General features: G+C 31.5%; 1 protein-coding gene across 2 annotated transcripts in view; it reads right to left on the reverse strand.

The window, feature by feature from the left end:
* Positions 1-388: 388 nt before the first annotated feature.
* Positions 389-15202, reverse strand: part of LOC115885813 — a 96127-nt gene continuing 81313 nt past the window's right edge. Inside the window, exons 5-7 of one of the 2 annotated variants that reach the window (XM_030904838.1) lie at positions 12657-12754; positions 9696-9861; positions 389-1289 (exon numbers count right to left, since the gene is read on the reverse strand). In XM_030904838.1, coding sequence (XP_030760698.1) covers positions 1180-1289; positions 9696-9861; positions 12657-12754 — 374 coding nt within the window. In that variant the 3' untranslated portion in view covers positions 389-1179. Of the gene's footprint in view, positions 1290-9695; positions 9862-11531; positions 11698-12656; positions 12755-15202 lie in introns of both variants that reach the window. The other variant, XM_030904837.1, reaches the window with a different exon arrangement.

Consider the following 15202-nt stretch of genomic DNA (forward strand, 5'->3'; position numbering starts at 1 on the left):
TTATAAACTCACCTTGTATAATAAAACTTTTCAAACCGGACAAACGACAAACAACCGTTGTTTATTAAAATTATAAGTGTCTCAGAGAAAGACATCCTATACAATAATTATTTTACAAGTTGGTGTTTATGTTTAAAAGCAACTGACTATTATATTGATGCAAATCGATTAATATAGTTAGTTATGCAGTCACTAAGAATCTTCCGTCGCTTTAGTGAGAAGATTAACCATTTAATTTTTTCTAATCCATTTTTTTTGCCCTGATCGGGACCGGCCCACCGGGAATTTTCCCGTTTTCCCATATGGCCCATCCACCCCTGCCTGTAGATACGGTAGATACATGAAACAGGTAAATTTTTATCAAATATTTATAAGAAAATCTAATAGATATTGTCTATAATGTTTATTTGGTTAAATATATTTTTTTGTATAAAAATCTAAAATGCTAGTAAAAAATTGACAATTACCAAACGTAATCCTTATCACTGATGACAATTTTTTTCTCGTTAAACACATATTTAACATTTTATCACAGTAAAGAGTGATATATTGCTATTAAAAAATATCTTATTTTCTATTCATCGTTCCGCATATTTTATGACATCGACATATAGACCCAGAACATTTAATTTCAGATGTCGCCTCTTGGTTTTGTTTCGTGTAACTTATTTTGTATGTAAAATACATCCTTAATTATAAATATAACTTAAAATTATGTACATGTACAAAAATATGCTAAAATTATTTTATAAAAAAGTCCAATAAATAATTATATATATTTTAAAAATATTTTATGCTTCAAACTGCATAATTGTTATCATAGTCATTATACATAATTCTTAAAAATATGTTAAATTTATCAGGTAGTCATAAAATAAGGCTTACACTATATGTTTAATAATAAGTATATAAAATAACAGACATTTTTTTCAAAATTTAAATACTCAAAGCTTGGTTTTAACTTAAATGCAAACGACTCCAGTCTCAAAGTATTTCGAAATGCCAACAATGTTTACTTTCTCGTTATGTCTCTAACAACTTGGATTTTGTACTTTTAATATGCACTTTAATCTTGATTTAAATACTTAGTATATACATTATTATATTTTATAAAATAAACATTGTCGACTCTGTTCTGCGATTAGTCATAACTCTTCGTTTATTCGTTTGACGTTCGACTCAGTAATTGTATGGCCCATAAGCTGATCCTGTGGTGTAATAGGGTCCAGTGTATGGTTGAGGTGGAACGGGATAGCCAGCATAAGCGTATTGTTGCTTCTGCGGGTAAACTATTAAAGAAGAAAATTTGAATAAAATCAGATCAATCAACTTATAACGGGAATTAAACACAATATGATGTATGTGACTACTACACTCACCGGTACGAAAAACAGGCACCTTAAAACTTTCATGTATTTAAAGTTTTATACAGGGTGGTCCGAACTGTATTCCAGAAACCCCGGCAGCTTATTCTGCAGATAAAAATAAGTAAAAAAGTTCGTATAAATGTATGTCCTAAAATGCTCAGTTTTGGAGATACAGAGTGTAGAATATTCATTGTTATTTCGATTGTTTCAAAATAATTTCTGAAGTAACGTCATTATTTGGATGAAAATTGGTGTCTGGGAGTTTTTTGATATGATAAATTTGGGATTTTGATATCAATATGACTCCTACTTGTAGGGGTCACACCTACATACATATTTTTTAACTGGTTTGAAAAAATAACTTTTCGTCCGTACCTGTATAAATCTACTGGTAGTGAAAAAATGTACATTTCCATGATTTTTTATGTAAAAAATGTCTCTTGGTAAAAATCGCTACGAACTACGAGCAACCGCCAACCCAAACAATGATATTTAGAATAGAAACAGTCAATAATATATGTCATTATTGACAAAAAATAAACATGTCGAGTAGATAGTTATTTGACTGAAATGATATATTTTTATTTCTTTAAATTAATCAGAAATTTTTCTTCGAAAAAATGATGATAAAACAATTTCTGTTGAACTTTTGGCATAAAAACATTTCAAATTTATGATTTCAGTCTAATAACTATTTAGTATTTAATTTATGCCAATGAAGGGCAGCAGGGCCGCTTTATCCATTAGACAAGAAATGCAGCTGTCTAGGGCCGGCAATTTTTACAAATAAAATAACTCGGAAAACAATATATCGAAAATTTAAGATACTGCCATAATATTGTATAAATTTTGAATTGCTTACAATTAGCACATTATTTTTTTGCGATTATTAGAGTAATATAAGTATTGTATTAAGAATTCCTTTTGTTAGTTTTCCTTTGTTTTATGGGTTTTATGTAATCTTAAGAGAAACTAACTTTTTGAAATATTTCAAAATTAATATTTTCCGAACTAATTTCATAAAAAATTGTATATTTTTTGGAGCCCTGTATATTTTTGAATCACAATACATATACATAAAATATTATTCTAAACAACTTTTCTCTTTGATCTTTTAAATATTTTTTTGTCTCTTAACCCGATCTTTTACAATATTAAGATGGATTTTTCTCCTGATGTCAGTTATTTTTTAAGAAAAATGCATCAACTTTTTACAACAAAATACAATCCATTTGTTGATGGTATTAGGTACAGCTGGTTCCAATAAAATTGAATACGATTTGAAACATATTTTTATTATTTCGGGCAGTATATTCTATGATACCAGTCCCCCATTTCTCTGCTTATGTCATGCTGACGTTCTGAAAAATATATTCGCCACTTTGTCAAAAGCAAAATTGTTTTATACAATGTCACAATAACCTTAACAAGTCAAAATACTTGATACATAAATATACACTGCTCAAATATTCGAATAAAATATGTCAAGAGTCGTATTCATTTTTTTGGAACCAGCTGTACAATAGTATATTGTTTTATTACGAGTAAAAATTACACTTTTTGTGGCAAGGCTGTACGGTTAACATTACAGGCGATTTTTTTTCAAAAGCCACAAATAATTTTTAAACAATTTCAAACGTTACAAATTATATAGAAATATTTGAAAGTTATACATAAATAATTATATATCGAGAAACTATGGTTACGCTCGTTGAATTTAACACTTGATGTGAGTTTAATAATATATTTTCGTACTTTTGTGCTTATGCGTAAAAGTGCTTTACTTTTATGCCTAGGTGTTAAAATGACGTTTTTATATTGTCAATCACGTCACAAAAATCAATACTTTTGTGGCGGTTGAAAAAAAAAACATTTTTACTTGAAATTGTATTAATGAAGGGGCGGCAAAAAAACTGTGCCTAGGGTACCAACTTTTCTTAACGCGGCCCTGGATGGCAGGTATTGATGATTTAGATTCGAAATATCTCGAGATCCAATACTCGTAGCGATTTTTCCCAAGACGTATAAAAAACGTTGTAAATGTATATTTTTTACTCAGTAGTTTTATACAGGTACGGACGAAAAGTTATTACTTTTCAAACCAGTTAAAAAATATGTAGGTGGCGCCCCCTACAAGTAGAAGTCATATTAATATCATAATCAAATTTCTCATATCAAAAAACTCCCAGATACCAACTTTCATCCAAGTATTGACGTTACTTGAGACATTATTTGGAAAAAATCGAAATAAACATGAAACTTCTACACCCTGTATCTAAGGAATTTAGAACATACATTTATACGAAGTTTTTTACTTATTTTTATCTGCAGAATATGCTGCCGAAGTTTCCGGAATACAGTTCAAACCACTATGTATATTGTGATCTAGTGGACCGATTTTGATGATTTTTTAAGCAATTTGTAGCTAAATTATTTGACTTTTTAGTATATCTTACAGTACGTTGTCTGTATGGAGTACGTTAACAAAGCATGGAATTAAAAAATCATTTTACCATCTAAGTGTATCTTTTCTGGATACTTATTTTTTTTTAGTTCAAAGTAATTTTTTGGTTCTTCTCAAAAGTTTTTATTTTTTTGGAGATATTTGCTTTTGAAGAAGACACTTTTTAGTATTTTTTATATTAAAATCATACCTTTGCTTTTGGTCCTAGTTAGTAGACCTATAATATAGTATTTATGATTTATGTAATGTCTTTGAAAAATCATGTTATTTTCTGTTGGGCAGTTACTCAAGCAGAGATTGTTTTAAGTTCAGAAGTTGATATCTACCATGATCAATTAAAGCAGCAATAGCCGATACTTTAGAACTTAAAACCATACCTGCTTGAGTAACTGCCCAACAGACAATAACATGATTTTTCATACACACAAAGAAAACGTCAATAAACAATAATAACATGAGTTTTCATACTAGTGGGGTCGGATAGCATAAAAAAATTTCAGTGCTGGCGGCGAATTTGAATTTTTGGATATGGATAGTACATATACCAAGCATCAAAAACGCCCCAGACCCCAAAATTTTGGAGGCCCCCACCACCGGTATGACGTCATTAAATCGGGGGCCAAAAAACGGCTTTTTTAGGCATATAAATACTTTTTTTTTCTTTGCAAAAACCCATTTTAATTTTATTTTTTATACTAAAACAGCTTATTTGAAAATATTTTCAACTGTTTTTAATTATATGGCGGCCATCTTGTTATATAAATGTCAAAATTTTGACATTTTATCTGAAATTTCGTGTTTGATATCAATTTATAGGTTTTTGGGGTCGACAAATTTAGTAATGATATTAAAATTTTAATACGATACATCTACAACTAGATGCTACCCCAAACAACCCCTCAAAATTTTTTTTTTATACATCCCTTCCCCAACACCCCCCTATGCACCAAACTTTATACTAAAATATAAACTTTTTATGTGTAAACTTTTATGTTCATAAACTATTTATGTTCATAATATTTTATATCATCAAACGTATGAATAAAAACGACTTGAAAATTAAAAATAAGTTAACATTCTAAATAAAAATAACATTTTAATAAAATAAGTTAATACACTCTATTAATCGTTTTCAGAACTATGTCCTTCACATGCTCACAGCTGTGTACACCGAAGACCGTTTTTTACACATTTACATGGTGAACACCGTTCTTTGCAGCTACAAGCGATTAGTTCCTCACAGCTTTTCACAACATCTGGAATGGTAGATCACAATGGCTGAAATCCGTCGTTAGTTTTTTGCCATCCCCAATTATCAGGCAATGGAGCTTGAAAGTATTTTTCCAAGCAGTTGTTCCATATAACGGCTTGTAGACTGGCTCGCTTGATATGTTGAATCAAAGCATTTTGCGTTGGAGGTATTTCTCAATTGCCCCATCTTTTATGAAAAGGAAACGTTTACACTCATTAACAGTACTCAAGGGTAATGTAGCATCATATAATAGAACCACAAATCTTTCCATAGTACGCAAAATATCTTCATCTGGATCTCTTCCCATAAGCAGTTGTTCAAAAGCCGAATTAACATTAGGATCTGCTATCCAAACCTTCCAAGCTCCTTTCTTGCCCACCCCACAGAATGATGACATATTATCGCAACCTGTTATAGAATGAAATATTGGTAGATCATATTAGTAGCAAGTCTCCTGTGAAAGCTGGGAACATAAGCTATGGATGCTAATTAATTTTTGATGTTTTCCAGTTCCAAAATCAATCCAGAGTTGTTGAATGTTTTTAATTACAATATCTGAATCCACTGCTCGAATGGTGACGATATACTTTGAGACAGACTTTATATACATTTGAAATAATTTATCATAGTGATAAGAATAAACCTAAAAAAATTCTGAGTCTAAAATTGAAACACTAACAAATAAAGTTAAACATTAATAAGATGGGTAAGCCATAAACGGACTGTTAGTAATATATCCATACACTCAGTAGGTACTAGATACATAAAAAATGGATCGACAAAATTCAAGATTTGTCAAAATCAGGCTGGGTATTTTTTACAGATTCATCCAAATAAAATTTTAATACCATCACTAAATTTTTTGACCCCAAAAACCTATAAATTGATATCAAACTCGAAATTTCAGAAAAAATGTCAAAATTTTGACATTTATGTAACAAAATGGCCGCCATATAATTAAAAACAGTTGAAAATATTTTCAAATAAATTATTTTAGTATAGAAAATAAAATTAAAATGGATTTTTACAAAAAAAATAGTATTTCTCTGCCTAAGAGCCGTTTTTTTGACCCTCCGCTTTAATGACGTCATACCAGTGGTGGGAGGTTGGTAAATTTTGAAATACTTTGGCAAAACTAAAATACATTGGTTTTGACTCTGTTGCTGGGGCTTGGTTTAGAAACTATATTTATGGACGCACTCAGAGAGTTAAAATTAATAATGCGTATTCTGAATTGGGAGAAACTTCTAGTGGCGATGGCGTACGGCAAGGCAGCATTTTGGGGCCTATATTGTTCTTGATTTATACTTTTGACTTGTCTAAAGCAGTTGAGCGGTGTCATATACACATGTATGCAGATGATGTCCAATTGTATCTAGACTGTTCCATTGAGGGGGCTCGGGACACTATAGATGTTCAACAACGACATTCGCATGTTCTCAGACTGGTGTAGTGAGCATGGATTGAGAATAAATTCAGCCAAAACTATGGCTCTTTGTACTGGCAATAAAAAAACTAACACATATGTTACGTCCAATTTAAATTTAAATATTGATAATGTTATACTTCAATGGACTAACAGTGCAAGGAGCCTGGGTGTCGATTTGGATAATGACTTGAGCTTTTCGAATCAGTGTAATAAAGTCTATCAAATGCCCATGTTTAAGCTCAAGAAACAACTTGACGAATTTACTAAACTACATCTAGTCAAAAGTCTGATTTATCCTCATATCGATTATTGCAGCCAAGTATATTATGCATTCTTACCCAAATATAATAAGCTAAAAATACAAAGAATCCAGAACGCCGGTATGAGATTTGTGTGCAATTCATCTTATCGAGATCATATTAGTCCTCACCTAAAACGTTTAAAGGAACCAGAAATGCGCGAAAGATTGGAATATTTGTATGTGATGTTATTATATAAAATATTTAAAAATAAAATCCCCATTTACTTAATAAAATTAATTATTAACAGATCTCAAATTCATAGTGTCAACATCAGAGTTAATTCTTTTACAGTCCCTCAGCACACTACATCAAAATATAAAAATTGTTTTTCCTATATGGCTCCTATCTTATTGAATAAATTTATAGATGACTTGAGTTTGCCTTTGGCACAGTTTAAAAGTAATGTACGATCTAAAATTGGGATGTCACCATATTTCAATTAATACCTTAGGTTTAGAATCTTAGTTTTAGTTTAATTTTTTTTAATGTAATATTTAGGTTAAGTCTAGAAAACATGTTTTTATTAATTTTCATAAGGTGGAGTGGAAGAATGGGTAACACCAAATCTCCAACCTTTTTGTGGAATGTGGATTAATTATTGCCTTCAATTTGTTATATGTTTGTACTTTCTTACATTTGCACAATAAACATTATTTATTATTATTTATTATTATTATTAATTTAAAAAGAGATACTAAAGAGCCAAATAATTTATCTACAAACTGCTTAAAAATCATCAAAATCGGCCCACTAGAACAAAATATATTAAACTTTAAAATACATAAACATTTTAAGGTGTCCGTTTTTCGTGACGGTGAGTGTATATTGCTTTTCACGTAACTTTTCACGTTGTTCGAGTTTCGTTATTTGACATCCTGTATGGTAACGATATACCTACTTAACAAAATTTAAAAATACTTAGGCATATATTTTTATACACTCAGATGCAACGGAGAATTTTTCGTCAGATTTAAAGTGTTATATTTTTTTATTTTTAGCTTTATTTTCATGATTTTTTTTCAGCAAACTGTATATAAATATATTAACTGTTAATTCGTAAATTTAGTTCTTTATAAACTTTAGTATTTGGATTATTATGCAGAGTTAATCGAGGAGATGTTTTTTACAACCCCTCGATTAACCCTCTATAATAAGCCAATACTAAAACTTATAAATCAGAGTTTGGGAATGAAAGTTGATATATTTATACAGATTGTTAACTGGACAGTTACTTATAGGGGAACAGAATGGCAACACTGCCTCTTGAGAACGCATGCACTTATAGGGTTGTCGGCTGACTCGTCCCGTCGCGTCGCGCGTCGTCTATCGACGAGCGGGCCGAGGTTGCCATATTTCAACCATAAAGCTCTTGCCGCGAGTAATAAACAAATCAACAACCTGTATATAGTTTGCTAAAAAATTGAGGAAAATGGGGCTAAAAATATTTTGCAAAGAAAATTTGCATCTGAGTGTATAAACTTTTTTAAATAATTAATTCAACGTAACTGAAAAAAAAATGGCGTTAGCGATGGCTTTCAAATTAAGATCGCTGTCATCTTATATCTAATATAAGTGAATGTGATTGATCATTGTTTCCAAGCCAACTAGACGCCGTTTTTTTCGGTTATACGTTTTCTTTTAATAAATTTGATATTTAAAAAATTATTGATATATTTTAAAAAATTCCAACTTTTATTGCTTTATCGTATTGAGTTTTACCACAGGTTATACTAAAAAAGTTACATGAAAATATAGCAAAAATTTTTAGATTGCAAAATTATGCATCTGTTTATTAAACATGTAGATTTGTCTAAGCATTTTAAGTTTATTATCAAATTTGTATTATTACTATTTTAGTAAATTAATGATATTATACTGTAATAATGTAATATACAGGGTGACCCATCGTTTCGAAAAAGCTCCATACAAATACGCGGGCAATGCAGATTATAAAATATTTTTTAAGGTGATATACAGGATGAGTCAAATGTAATTTGTGGCTTTTTAATTCGAATATGCCGCCTAACTTCAGAGAGAGAGGCATTTCGATTTTTTAAAATTTTTGTTAAGTTTTTTAATTTTGTTAAAATATTCAACCATATTTTTATACGAATGTTTCTCTAGAACGTTAGGGATATCAAAAAAAGTATAAACGAAATTAACAATTTTTGAACAAGCAAAAACTTTTATGAAGAATATATATTTTTTTTGAAATGTTCTTCAATCCGGGGAGGTGGATTATTTCGACCCCAGAAACAACAAAATATTTTTTTTTAATTTGATATTTTTTGAAAAGATTTTGGATTTTTTAAATTTTTAGTTAAAACAACTTAATATCTTGATAATATGGCAGCATAGATAGTGAATTAATTTTATAAGAAAGAAAGAAAAAAGTTTCTCAAAATTTAAGCCATTTTTTTTTACTCTTTGAAGTAATATAACTCGGTTATTTTGACCATATTTGAAAAACGGTAAAGAAAAAATAAGTCTCTTTTATCGAGATCTACCAACCCTGAAAATATTTGCACTCACTCTGTATAGGAAATGGTACTTTTTGAATACAGTGGGTCAACGTGTATAGGCATAGTGCATGCTGGGAGCTAAGATAGAAATAAGGGTAAACTACTAATATAGCTACATTTTTTAAATAGTGTAATATATACATTTAAATTGCAAAAAGTAGCCTAGGCGAGAGAAGAAAGATCACTGGTGTGTAATCCAAAACCACGTTTTCAGAGAATAGCAAACATTAATTTTATTTCAGAGACATTTTTATTTTTATTAGTTCATGAAATCTTTCAAACATATTGACATTAAACTGTGACTCTTTTAAACGATAATATTTGCTATAAACTTGTTAGAGAGCCCCAAAGAAAGTTACCAGGCATTAGATATTGCATGTTAACAGCCTCTTCGCGTTCCCTCTCTCCTCTTAAGCATACAGCCGATCCAGAAAACAAGATGGCGGCTACCAATGACCATCCAACTCCCGCCCAGGCTAACATGTATCCCCAATCGTAGAATATACGTGTTTGATCACGCAGTACCTGAAAAAGATTGCTACATATTAGCCAAGAAATACCGAATAATTAATTAAAAAAAATCTTCTCAAAATGCTTTGTATTTTAATGACCTTCAGCTTGAAATCGAACCAAACAGAGCAAAACACGATGAAACATCAAAATTTTGGAAAATTCCATTCCGAGGTGGTACGACCAAGTTTATATGCTTCATGCTGCCTAAAATTTTATGGTATTAAATGATGGTGGGATGAATGGAATAGGAACCTCGTATAACGGAGTTTAACTCGTCTTTGATTTTCGTAGCTATGCCGTTCAAAAATAAATATATTGTGATTGTTTGATGCACAAACCAAAATAAACACAATGGTATTTTTTTGGTTTTTGGAATGAAATTAATTTTTAAATTTTTATAGCCAAAAAGCAAAAACAAAAAGAAAATTGATAATTTTAATAATCTTTGTTGCCACTTCTAGCCCTTATACAAGCTTCTATACGCGACGGCATGCTTCTTATTAAATTATCAACGTTGTCTCTTTTGGGGTATGTTTTCCCATTCTGCTAATGCTGCATGAATAAGCTGTGCGAGATTTGTAGGATTGTTTCGACGAGCTCTAGCAGTTCTTTTGAGCTGGTTCCACAAGTGTTCGATAGGGTTTAGATCTGGTGAACATGCAGGTCAGTCCAAAACTATGACACCTTCTATTTCAAGACATCCTCTAGACACTCTGCTGGTATGGGGAGGTGCACAATCATACATGAAGTTAAAATTATTTCCAATTGCAGCTCTCCAAAGACAAACGATTGGTTCTACCACTAAATTAACATACCTCCGACCCGTTAAAATTTGTTGAAGTGGTAACAATGGAGTTTTTGATCCCAGCATAATACCTCCCCAGGACATTACAGTTCCTTCTTTATATCTTGGTACAGATTTAGCAGCCTAGAGTCTCGCTCGTCTTCCTGGAGCTCTGGGAATCCGAATTCGATGGTCATCTGATCCTAGGCCAATTCTGGTCCTATCCGAAAAAAGAACATTTTGACAATTCTCAGTTGTCCAGTTTTGATGTTGAAGGCATCAATTTAGCCGGTCAATTTTATTTTGCCGAGATAACTGTGGGATCCGTAACTCTCTCCTGCTGTAAAACCCTCGAGCACGAAGCCTTTTGCTTATGTTTCAACTGAAAGGTTTACACCTGTAGCTGTCAGAAGTTGTCTTTGTAGCTCTGGATGAGAAACATTGGGATTTATTTTACCTTGCATATGTTTTCGATGCACCACCCTGGGTAACGCCTACTATCTCTGCTACGTCTCTTTGGGGCATTCCTTCTTCAACGAGAACAATAATTCTTTCCCTCTGTATATCTGTTAATCCAACATAAGACATTTTTTATTTTTTGGATCTAATGAAAATTACCGGATACTCGTGTTTTTACTACTGAACACAAAATTCAAAAGAAAATAAATTGCAGCACTCAGCTCTCGAATGCCGGTTGCGGGAGTCCAACCCACAATCATTAGATTGGAACTTATGAAAGTTTGGGACTTATGGATTATAAAAAGGGACAGAATATCCCAAAAATGCCGTAGATTTGAATTGGTCCTAAATTGATTCGGTATTTCTTGGAATTGTGTGTTAGTTACAATGGCGATTAGATTATTAGCTGTTAAAAATGATATTTTTGTTATTTCCTGACCTGGCACAATATATTGGACATTATCCAATTGTTCTCTGTCTTTTTCGGCTTGTAAACAGCAAGATCCAAAAAAGAATAATAATGACCCACCCAGACATGAAAAAACTCCTAGCCAACCGAGGGCAAAACCCCAGTCGTAGTAAATTGTTGCGTTATCCTGTAGAAGCTAAAAGAGGGAAGAAATGTATTATTAAAATATAAGAGCATTTAGTTAATTCTATTTTAAAAAGCAGTGTTTTCCATAATTAAACTTTAATTTACTTGATAACATATACATCTATCTAAAATAATAAGTAATTTTTCTTTACCATTATTTTTTAAATTTAGTATATTTTTTTTAAAGTAGTAGTTTTAGTATAGTAGATTTTAAATTAAAAATCTTTGAGAAACTTCAAACAAATAATTTTTCGTATCTCATTTAAGAGATATAGAGGTATTAAATTTTTACCAAGTGTGAATCTAGAGTATAGGAGAAATAGAAAACTACTCCTTTAATTGGTAAAATATTTACTAAAAGTAAAATAATATCAAATTACTGATCTCACCTAATTTATATTAATTTCCGAAATTAATTAAATTGAATTCATACAATATATATGTAGGTAAAAGGCATGTGAAAGAATAAGTGTAAATTGGGAGTCAAAAAACTAAAAATGAGAAAAATATGAAACAAACAGCAAAAATAAAATATCAAATCTTTGTATAGTTGTACAATATAAAAAGCAAAATAAACAATATAAAATACTTATAATATACATTCTAAAATTTTTGATTTTCTTGGGATTTAGGTTCGGGAAAAATTCTGATTGAGTTTTCATTTGGTTGTTGTTTTTTCATTATTTCAGATTTGTTTCAGATTTCTCCTTTTTTATATAATCGAAATGTTTTTGGACACGGTAATATTATTATGATTTATATATTTATTTTATTTTATAGGCAAATATGAATAAACTTTAGTGTATTATAAAACACTGTATTTCAGTATTAAATATATCTTTAACATATAAAATGAAAACAGTGTTTGTGCATTTTTATAACTTCCTTCCATAGGTAGAGGAGCTATAAATAATTTGCATGAAAAATTTAGAGGGAAAATTGATTTAATTATATTATTGGATTACTTACAGTACTCCACTGCTGATAAAATTCTTCACCAACTTGTTTTTCTTTCTCATAATATTCTACGCCATGCCAGAGTCCCATTGCACCTGCGCTTAGCAAACCTGAAATAATGTAAAAATATTATTAGGGTAGTTTACTTATTAATTAAAAAATGACGCAAGCTAAAATTATATTGCATTAAAAGGGGTAGGTTAGGTTAGGTTACGTTGCTGGGGTTTGAGGTCATGTTTGATCCCTCACTCGGAGGCCTTGGGCCCATTGCGATACCCCTGTATTGTCTCATTCTTTCTTTGCGTTAAAGCACTTCCAGCTCTTTGCAAAGTTCCCGATGTCGCTGATGTTGGCTTCTGCTGCTTCCTCTAGTCCCTCCAAAAAACCATGCCCTAAAATTTTAAAGCGTCGGACAGCGGCACAGCCGGCACCGGCCAGTGCCGGACAGCGTAGGTACTCTATCCGAACGAAGTGTAAATAAATTTTCACTTTAATTAAGAATTAACAAAAAATAAGTATAATAATAATGATATAAAAAATAAACATTTTTGGATACAATTTTTGATTATTAAATAACGTCTATATGTATGTCGTAGGCCGTAGGCGTATCGAATAAAGGCGCGATTCTCACTATCACGTACCATCACCGTCACGTCGAACTACCGAGCCGCGCCGCGCCGTCTCAACCATGAAGTAAATGGTTGCCATTTACTTCATTCGCGCGGCGACGGTTACGGGTGGTGTGAATAAGGTGAGAATATGTTCATTGTTGACTTCGTAAGAATATTTATTCTTGTGGCCGTCGGCTCGACGCGACGTGACGGTGGCGGTACATTATACTGAGAATCGCGCTTAATTCGGCATTTTGCAAAAATACTAGGTACATAATAAAAAGCTGACATTTTAAACCAAAAAATGGAAATTTTATAATGAGCCTGAGATCTATTTTCCATTTCTTTGCAAAATGCCTAATCAGAATTAGGTCCGCATTCATTCTCATTGCAGCCATTCGCACCATTGCTAACTAATACTTGCTAATACTAAATAAATTTGAACTAATCCTTTTCTTTCGCTAACATTTCCACCGTTCGCACTCTTTACACTTCCAGCATTTTTACCAATAACGTATATCCACTGCAAATGCGGGTCTACACATGAGAAAGACTTCCACGTGAATGCGAAAGAATGGTAACATTTGAATGCGATAGACAATGATTCAGTATTAAAACTAAAATTATTTCGGACTTCTAATGTCTATTTATTTTGCTTACACAAGATTTATAACGATAATAAAATCTTTAGCAATCCAAGTACAGTACGTCTGTTCGTTCTGTAGCTACGGAGTATCTGTGAGAGGGGAAACGATATTCTCTCGATGTTTTTCGTAAAAAATTAGACGACGCGTCCCATCAATAAAAATTAGACAAATTTGCAAGTAGCCAATAAAATGAGTGGGCGGAGCGATTTGCGGTGACGTACTCGTCAAGTCAACGTATAAAATATATTGCTGTTTATTTAAATGTTTTTTGTCCGCATTCCTTTCATAGACACAGATCCAGCAGATGGACTGTATGGAAATTTCAACAATATGGTAACCACTCATAAAGCGCTCTATGCAGGTATTCTTAATGGAGAACCTCATGCTTGACTTATCACCCAACCATTTCAAGGGTCTCGTATATAAGCTCGGATCTAGTATATAAGCTCAGTAGTTTTAGGATTGAGTTTAGTTCACACTTGATAACGGTCAGTGATGCTTCTGACCGAAACGTTGTGTAAGCAAAATAAATAAAGACAATGGAAGTCCGAAATTCTATTAGTTTTAACAATGATAACATTCGTCAGAACGAGTAAAAAACCACTGTACTAATTTAACGAGTAAAAACCTTGACTGTCACTGACAAGCTTGTTTCCGTTTGGATTCTACCAAAATTCTACGCAGTGCTAGTGGTGTTTACAAAGAAATATATACTCTTTTATTTTATAAATTTCTCTTTAGTTACTTTGACTAATTCTATATCTACTGACTAACCAAAATAACAAAATAACAGAAAACAAAATATAGAGCCATTTTCTGAGTTATTTTTGTTATTGTTTTTTATATTATGGACATAATTCCAGTTTGTCAATGTAGGTCTGATAATGGGGAATAGCAAATTAGCAATATGTTATATTTACCAGAGCAATTACGTGCATAAAGCTGGTGCAGATTCTGCATGTTTAAACCGTAATTTCACATTTAAACCAGCTGTTTTATATAGATAGTTATCAGCTGGTTGGTATACTTGGAGCACTTAAGTGACAGAAAATTACCTACTTAATAAGAGACTTACTTTTAATTAACAAATAATATGATACTTTAATAATTCTGTGGTATTTTAATTTCGATAATACCTACGTCTAGAAATTAATGTAAGCAAATTTTGTATATTGCGAGTAAAGGACAAAACAGAAGCAAACAAAAAATATTAAATAGTTAAAATCCTCTACTGAGGGGCAGGAGACTCAAACTCACAGTCTAGTATAATTTTTTTTTTAATTTTTACGGTATCCATATT

The sequence above is a fragment of the Sitophilus oryzae genome, unplaced genomic scaffold, assembly GCF_002938485.1.
Source record: "Sitophilus oryzae breed Bouriz unplaced genomic scaffold, Soryzae_2.0 scaffold_41_pilon_pilon, whole genome shotgun sequence".
Classification (NCBI taxonomy): Eukaryota; Metazoa; Arthropoda; class Insecta; order Coleoptera; family Curculionidae; genus Sitophilus; species Sitophilus oryzae.